Source organism: Eublepharis macularius, chromosome 8, assembly GCF_028583425.1.
Source record: "Eublepharis macularius isolate TG4126 chromosome 8, MPM_Emac_v1.0, whole genome shotgun sequence".
Lineage (NCBI taxonomy): Eukaryota > Metazoa > Chordata > Lepidosauria > Squamata > Eublepharidae > Eublepharis > Eublepharis macularius.
Genome location: NC_072797.1, coordinates 89,278,321 through 89,287,460, shown reverse-complemented (window position 1 = coordinate 89,287,460; position 9,140 = coordinate 89,278,321). Strand labels below are relative to the sequence as shown.

The 9,140-nt window shown below is 39.0% G+C and overlaps 1 protein-coding gene across 3 annotated transcripts in view; it reads right to left on the bottom strand.

Moving 5' to 3' along the window:
• Positions 1 to 1,139: 1,139 nt before the first annotated feature.
• Positions 1,140 to 9,140, bottom strand: part of CDC14B (cell division cycle 14B) — a 62,906-nt gene continuing 54,905 nt past the window's right edge. For 2 of the 3 annotated variants that reach the window (XM_054986212.1, XM_054986213.1), the window contains exons 14-15: positions 4,797 to 4,853; positions 1,140 to 4,546 (exon numbers count right to left, since the gene is read on the bottom strand). In XM_054986212.1, the coding sequence (XP_054842187.1) occupies positions 4,507 to 4,546; positions 4,797 to 4,853 (97 nt within the window). In that variant the 3' untranslated portion in view covers positions 1,140 to 4,506. The remainder of the gene's footprint in view (positions 4,547 to 4,796; positions 4,854 to 9,140) is intronic. The other variant, XM_054986214.1, reaches the window with a different exon arrangement.

Here is a 9,140-nt window from a genome sequence, read left to right as displayed (position 1 = left end):
ACCAGCCTTAAGCCAATTGGATAAGTTTATTTGAATAACTGGTCTTCAATTGGTAGGATACAGAAATAGTGCTACCAACATTTGTTCTAATGAGAGTGCATGGTAAGCATAAAGAACGAAGAGCTATAGCAAACAATAGGGTAATTTTAAAAAGAAGAGTTCCATGTTACAGTGTGCAGTTTAAGAATATATCTCAAATTTCAAAAATGTGAAAGTTCTGTTAAAATGGCTAACTGTTGGGGCTCTGTTATGCAGATGACAGGTACAAGTCTTTTAGGTGAAAGTTAACATTAACACTGATGTAGCAAGTTGGAGAGTAGGGAAATGGAGACACCAACTTGGCAATGACATAGTGTGACTTCAATTGTAAGCTGTAAGAAAGCCCTCCACTATCAAGGCCCTGGTGCTTATCAGATAGGGTGATTTTTGTCTTGGCTGCTTTAGAAGATCAGGTTGCTATTCAGACTGGAACATACTTTACAAGTCATAGCAGGAGATCAGCATAGATTCACTGCTTACTTAGCAACAAGCTACTAAATTAGCATTTATAGTTACCTATAAAATTAAAATATTTTAGAATTTCTGTTTCTGATATACCATCAATTTAATCAGTGCAATGATTTTACAATATTTCTAATGTTGAGCCACACATAATAGAATTGCTTTTCCACAGTAATTTCCATTCAGAGTACCTGTTTTCAAAATGAATTTGAAAAGGAGGAGTTAAATATACTGGGTTTCATCCTACAGAACACAAGACTATCTAAAACATCTCTTTGGTAACTTGTCCTACTAGCTCATGCCAGAGAAGGGGAGGGGTCTCAAGGACAGACCACAAAGTGGAGACTAAATAGGAAGATAATGTGATTTTACATTATTCTTCCTCAGTACAGTCCGAGGCTCCCCTAACATCAGCTTGCGGGGGCAGGTCCACAAGGGGCACATAGCTGGGTACCTTACACTCATGCTTCTGTAGGATCTAGCCCAACATTAGAAAAGCATCTGCTTGGTATATATGCATTTTTTCCTCTGCCTTTCACTTTATAGAACAGGAGTTTGTTGACTAACGTACCATAGCCTCCACTGCAAGCATGCCACTGGTCTGTCTAGAATGCCACCCTTGATTTGGCACACTAGATTTAACCTTGGGCACTGGGCAAAATGATATGTCAAGTTTGGGCTACGGGTTTTGAATTTAGGATGTGAGCTTGGCAAATTTAGACAATTTGTGTAGGAAAGCTGGTCTGACTTCATGGTAGTTAATGTTTCATATTGATAAAATATTTGGTGTTTGGCCCTGCTATAGTCTTTAGTATTTACACTAAAAAAACCTTGTGAAAATGCACACACTATCTTTGGGAAACACTCAGTATATACAACTTTGGTTATAGCCATATAAGTGACTTGTTAGCTGGGGCCCTAAATGTGCTAAGGAATGTCTAGCCAGACCTAAGTACCTTCCAATAGAAACCAATGTGTGTTTTTAAAAAAAAATCTGGGTAGGTTCTTAAAAGCAATATACAGTATTTCTGTTCTTCAATGGTCAGCATAGGACAAATTTAACTCTTCTGACCTTGGTATATGATTGTAAACAAAGCAGTTACTTAAATTCCAGATAATCACATTCTGCTGAGTGACATCCTAGCCTACATTTAATCTGTCTACTGTGGGAAAAATTGGGGATGTTTATATTAAAATTATTGTTGAATTGCAAACTGTAAATTCCTGTAAATTGTATACCTTAAATCAGTTCTGACATCACAGCCTTGTAGGCATCAACCATGATTACAAATGATGTGTTCATACAAAATGTTAAACATGCTTGGATTTCAAAATGGAAGCCCTACTTCTGTAGCCAAGAATACACTTGTCTTTACAGTGTCTGTTGTCTTTTTAACCTGAACAATAAATACAATTACTTACTAACCAGCCTTCAAAATCCTATGCCTGTGGACATGTGACTAAACCCAAATGAATAAAGTGTGACTGACTTCTGCATAAACATGAATAGGACTGGTGTTTAATACCCTACCTGGAACAAGAGAGAAGGAATCACAAGTATTCAACTTCTGTAAAACAGGGAGGTAATTAATGCAGAAACGGTAGCAAGAACTGCAACAATTTTTTAGAAAGCCTTTCAGGTGTTTTCTGTATAGGAGGAGTTTAAATCTCACACAGGATGAGCACCGTTTGTTTTACTGGGTCCAATTTTATATGCAGATAAAGATATCATTTTACAATAGCTTAGCTCAGATAGGGCTTGGAATAGAACAAGGACTGAAGTGCTATTTTATGACTTCAACTAATATCCAAGAGCAGCAGAAGGGAACCCACTGGCCTGTGAGCAGCATGCCAGACCTTTTTGCTCAGTATGGAGGGTTGCCTGTCTGCCCAAGCAACTGGGCTAAGGATCTAAGGGATTGATAGTATTGCTGTGATCAGCAGAATACAAGGAGGAAAGACATGGCGTATATGCCCATGATCACCACCTGGTACCTAGGTCTAGAGCAAACATAAGGTACTGGCAGACACTGGGGCCAGGCGTGCTGTCTGGGCAAGTTTGACCCTCATCTCTATCCTCTGCTTCTTTTTGCCAATAAACCAGCATCATAACAGGAGGATGATGTATAGTTTTGGCACTTGAGTCCTTTTGCCCTGATGGTTCCTACAGCAAGTGCATAAAGGTGTGGCTATCACCTGTAGGTATACATATATCTGGATTCACCAGACTCTGGCATGTGTCTGCAACATCCACATTTTTCATCTTTTATGCTGGAAAGAATATGGAGTTGATCTAAATACATTTACTTGGAATTAAGGTTTACCAAGCATATACCAAGGCTATATTTTATGAGTATGTTGAGAATGGAGGGAGTAGAGACACCATGCTCCACTGTGAGAAGATGCTGAATATATTCACTTCCATAGTTCAAGCATGGCAAAATAGCAACAAGACTGAAGCCACATGTGTTCATGAATGTTGGGTGCTATCTGGGGTGTGATAAGGCAACAAAGTTGACTGACCCCTTCTTGTGAACAGGTCCTTTCCAGTGTTCTGGCATTCTTTGTTCTTACAGACAGAACAGTATTTCTGAAAAGACAGTCTACCTCTAGCAATGGCTCCTGATGCTAAAATTTTAACTCTTTCAAACTGAAATAAGCACCTTATTCAAATTGCGCTTGAAGGTTACAGGATTTTTTCCCACTGGTCCAATAAGATTTAGAGTTATAGGATTAAATTCAGAAATGCAACTAACCACTCACTCAGATAGTAGCGATTGCCCTTAGGCCACCAGGTAAGTGCTTATATTGCCTTCTGGCAGCTATACATAATTTTTCTGTTGCTGTTTTAGGGCTGAAGGAGCATTTATCAGAAGACACAACACTCTTGCAGCTGCATAGTACTGCAACTCCTGTATTTTCAAGGTTGAGAGGACAACAGTGCTACTACCCTGACAGAAAAAACACCATGCTGCATCTTGCATCCATCTCTCCTGCCTATTTAAGGCCAGGAATGGTAATGAGGTGGTTCACTGTACAGCAGTATCAGCAATAAATGAGAAGAAACAAAAGCCTGCTGCAGCCATCTCTTCCCAAACTAATCCTGAGGGCCACTGCTAGAAAACAAACATTACAATGACTATGTTACCTTTTCTCCCAATCTTGGGAAGAGGGACGCTACTTCACCACCTTTACTACTCCTTGTGTGAGTCAGGGAATGGATGTCTCAGTCTGCATATCAAAAAGGCCTGGCTACTCACTGCACTGTATCCAGCTTCCAATTCCCAGCCCCTTTACAAAGATTTCTGTACCTACAACAGTATCTCTAGTACTTGAATAAGACAGCATTTCAAGAGTGGCTTTAAAAATGCATCATTCATACGCAATGGTTTTTGATGTGTTAAGCAACACTTCAGGCAGTAGTGGGAAAAGCTGGAGAAGTGATGAAAAGAAAGCACTTGTGGACAGTTGAGAAATTACCACAACTTGAAAAAAAATCCTAAAAATTAGGATTCTTAAACTAGGCAAAAAAATGCTTAAGCAATGAGCAAAAATGGTATTATCAACTCATCAAGTGTCCTCCCTCTCCACCTGGAGCAGAATCACAGTGCAGGAGACACAAAAAAGCTATTCAACAGCTCTGATCCTCTTTTCCCTTGTGGTAGACAGAAACTAAATGATTGCCCTCACATTTTATACATATGTATCACACAGGAAAAAAAAACTCTTGCTAAGGCTTTAAACCCAAAGTTAAAATTTACAAGCCATTCTTTATCTTTACATTGAGAAAGCTTCTGGTATTAAAAAGTCAAGACCTTTACAGTTCTGTAGTAAATCTGAGTTCCTTCCATAAGAGTCATCTTCAAAAAGTTTAGACATTTTTGAGCCGATTGTTAAAATAGACCATTACTTTCTTTTTTTGTTAAAGTTTCTTTCTTTGATTTTTTAATTGACAGCAACTGACAGACCCTTTCCTCCCTCTGCTTCCTCTTCTACTCAGATTGCTTAACGCAACACCGTTCTGGTTCTTGGGACAGAAGCGCTGCTGAAAAGATAAAAGTAGATTTATATATTATGTTAATATAACTGTCAAAACAAATAATTCAGGCATCGCTACCAATTCAGACTAAGAAAGCAAACAACAAAAAAATGGTTACTACCACCCACCCCACCAAAGGACGGTAAATAATATAAATTCAGCAGTAAAGAAAGCAAAGAGTGGCCACCCAGATTAGAAATATTAAAATGAGAAGGCAGATCAGGTACGAAAAGGGAAAGCAGTGGAATCAAAGTACCATAAGCGCATTTGTTGTAAAGCATCCCTTTTCCTTCTTTCTCTGTGGGGCATCAGACTGTGGGGGGAAAAGTAGAAAGAAAGGTAAAGAAAAATTGTTTTAAGAATTATACTTGAAGTTTTCATTTTATTTAGCTTCCAGTTTATCTGGACAGCCAAATGCTGGTGAAAACGGCAAAAGCTGACAGAGACCTTTTATTTTTAAAGGTTGACTTTTTGTTTACTGTTTTGTGATTAAAAACAAATACTACCCCTAAAATATCAGAAGACTGCCTTACTATTTAAATTAACAGGATAGCACTTACTGTGTATTTGCTCCTATTCGCCAAGTTTCTTTTAAATCCAGCCTCTCGCCAATCGTCTCAACATATTATCTTGTTCCCTAAACTGCTAACTGTAGCAACAAGGCATGAGTCTTTCATTTGCAGTATGGTGTTTCCAGCCATTTTCAAGAGAAAGAGGGAGGAGTTACTTAAGCACTCTTGAAAAGGAAGTCTCAAGAACTTAAGGTCCCATTTTCAAAAGAATCTGAAGTATGATATGCTACACAAATCTGAGACCTGGTCTTCAGATTCTGATCACTGAGAAACACCTCGATATGGCAGCTGCTCTACTTAGTGGACATATGAATAAAGAAGCTGCCACACAGATTGCTCACAATGTGGCAGAACTTCCATGCCATGACCAATCAGTGTTTGGTTATAGCACGGTAGATTCTCTTACAAATAGTAATCTCATTAGAGGTACTGCATGGTGTTACCTGGGTAACAATGGTGTATATGTCAATGGAACCTGTACTCTCCCTTTTTAGGTGCATTTCTCATACTAGGCCCTCTTTAAAACGGTGGAGAACAATAAGGACCACCCCCTCCCCTTCAAAAGAAAAGGAACAGCATACTTTTCCTGAGAAACACCTGCTGTTCCTGGTTGTATGCTAGCGTACTGAAGCAAAGTCAGAGGAATCTGCTATGTAACATCTCTGCTTTCCAAAAACTACACTTTACCTCAGTTTTCACAGTTCTATGTATTTCCATGCAGAATTGAAACACACTCTCCATTCTGTTTCCCATTCCCCTATTTCCAGAGCGATGGTTACTTACTCTAGATCATGGAGAACCACATTTGCAATGACCAGCACCCAAGAGCCACATGACTACTGTATGCCCTGTGTGACAGTCCTAACATACACATTCAATAACTATTAAGTATGTAACTATAATATAACTTCTACATGTATCTCTGTGCAGGTAAAGTTGTCTCTCCCTACAATTGTTAACCTTTAGCCAGTCTTTGTATATTTTGAGTGAGGAGAAGGACTTTCCCCCCTCTGTCTTTTTGCTCTCTCCTCAGCCTTAGGCACAATAGCTGAGGTGAGAACGGGGTTGCCAAGGTGCCTGGGGGACCAGCTGGCTGTGGGGAAAGGGGAGTAAAACCCCTGACCCCCCACTATGACTTGCTTGCTCTTTTCTTGGGTGGCTGTGGTGGTTTTATTCTTGCTTGTTCTCCCAGCAGTTGGTCCCGTGCTGGGATGAAAGCACAGAGGCTACAGAGAAGAGGGGGCAGGGAGAATAGAACTTTACTTCCATCCCTGGAATAAGGCTCACAGCTGACCCATCTTCCAGTCCCTCAAAAAACAACTGCTTTAAGCTGGGAACCATCTGTCAACTACAAGCCCTACTGGGCTCTAGAGATAGTATCTATATGCCTTAGGCTAAGTTGTGTTGTCTCCTCTTTGTACAGAGAATTCCAAAGTTCATGACTTAGAAAGCACTTAAGTGTCAACAATCAAATTCACTATTCCTAGTTGTAATTACCAATACATGATATTTTCTAGTTCAAGATGCTTAAGACTAAAGAGGCGGAAGATTAAAGTTACTCTCAAATTGATAATTCTGATAATGCTACAAACTTATGTTGTAGGCTCACATGCTTTCTCATTCTTCCTACTTCCACAATGGGAAACTTTATTAGCACTAAGCTCCAAAAATGGGGTTGGATCTTGCAATCCATCAGCAGAAGGTCATATATCTTTCTCACAATCCCTTCCTCCCAATAGTCCTTTCCAACCCCAGGGAAGTTTATTCCTGGAGTCATGGGTCCCATGTAGTTTAATTATCCATGTGGCTCAGGGGTGAAATCATCTATTCTGTCTCTTCCATCAGCAGAGTTGTACTGATGGAAGAGACCGAAGGTGATTTCATCCTCTTTCTGCTGCAACCTCATGCATGACCCATATGACTATTAGACAGTGCAGGTCCCACAACCCCAGGAACCAACTTTCCTGGGGTTGGAAGCTGGTAGGAAGGGAATAGAGGAGAGTTCTGCAATCCTTGCATCTGCAGGATCCAACCCATAATTTTACAAATCTGCTTCAGATCAATGGCATGTTAATGAAAGTACACTTGACACAAATATCATAGTACACAATGATGAAAGAAAACCTGGAAGCGGAGAAAGGAACTGGCACATGCAGATGGAGAAGAGGGCACATGTAATTAAGGTGCATTCCTGTTCCTTTAAACCAGAATAAGGTAATTGACTTTGCTATACAATGGGGATTCTTATCTGCCTCTTAAGGTACATTCACATCATTACTCTTTATATATGGAAGTATAACCAGTTGACTTTTGTCATAATCATACCTAATGTATCATTTCTGATATGCAGGCTATGATGTGCCACAATGTAATATGCCTCAGACCAGTAACTACACTGCTCATGTGCTTAAATCCCATCCTACCTCCCTTCCTACAGACAAAGTCAGTTTTTAGGGACTATATAATGTACTATTTATTTATTTATAGCAAAGTGATTAATCACTGCATACATTCTGCTGTAGTTGCAAAGCCAGGTTATTCAGAATATACTTGAATTAAAAAATGCTCTCACACCCTGCCCAAAGTTAGTACATCAGACTTTTAAAACAGATGGCCTATAAAAGAAAAGCCATTGCACAGAATACAGGCGTAAGAATTTCCTGATGTAGAAGCCAAGTAACAGAACAATGAAGGAGTACATAATCTATGATAGTTATAACTATACGACATGCTATGCAGATTACTAGTAGTTAAGTAGACTGATCTTTCCTATTCTTAAACCCATGAGCTTCTGCTTGTTTTGCTGGAACTGAATTGGCACCTTCTACAAAAGCCTTTTTATAGATCCTGGCTGCCACAAGGCTAGACTTGTGTCAATGATGCAGTGTCTTATTTGCTGTGTATTCTCATTATTCCCTCCCTTTAAAATGTTACTGTCTCATGAAGGCGTTTTTCTTCAACATGGAAGAAACAGACTTTGCTGTAGCAGTACAAGAACAGGAGCAGCTGTCAGCAACACAGCAAGGGGAAAGAGTGTCTGGAACCAACATTTGAGGTGTGCAGAGCAGTATGGACTCAGTCATGACCCCAGTACAGGGAAGTACACATTTTAATCAAAATCTCATGATCCAGTACAAGGAAGTATGAATTTTAATCAAAACAGTGTTTTAATCAAGACAGTGTTCAGACCTTTATTTCCTTTTTCTATTGCTCTTATGAAGTATTTGATACTATTTGATTGTTATTTGATACTATTTGACTTTGTAATCATCAGAAGAAAATGGTGGGGTGCTTCTTGCCCATTCAGGGAATGTACAAGATCAATTTCTCTTACTTAAAGATCACCTTTTCTAATCTCATCACAGCCCAAGAAATAAGGCTGCAATCAAAATTCAGGAAATACCATTTACCTGGTATTTATGTACCTTTTAAATATTTATTTTAAAACGGTGTGTGTCTCGCTGATGTGCAGTCATGTAATTTTTGATTGATTTTGAGAATGTGATGGCCTCTGGCTAATAAACTTTGTTGTTGTTGCCATTTACCTGAGCCATTTCCACTAGAAAACCCCTCCTAAATCCCCCTCCTTCCCTCTTGCTGTATTCAAAGCGGTGTGGAGCAACAATATTCTTCTTTATCCCAGACCGGTCTTTATAGCACATTGGCTTTTAGACAAAAATAATAAAAAGTTAAAATACAAAGGAACAGACTATTATTCCGAAATTTAAAAGAAAAATACACACATTTTAAAACACCATAAATTTTAATATAATAAAAAATTAACAGGCTTACTTCTCGATTATTCTAATGCTGAATGAATGGTGATGGTTCAAATTTTAAGAGCAGCAGAAATCCAGAGTGGTGCGAATTTCATTCCCAGACAGGAGGTTAAGTATAGGATAATCATTTGAACAGTCAGGGAATATTACAAGAAAAAGGGTTATTGGGAGAGCTCTTAAACTACCATAAAATTTGCAAGAAAAGAACAAGTATGTTGGGATTTCAGGAACATGAAACCCACAGGGAAA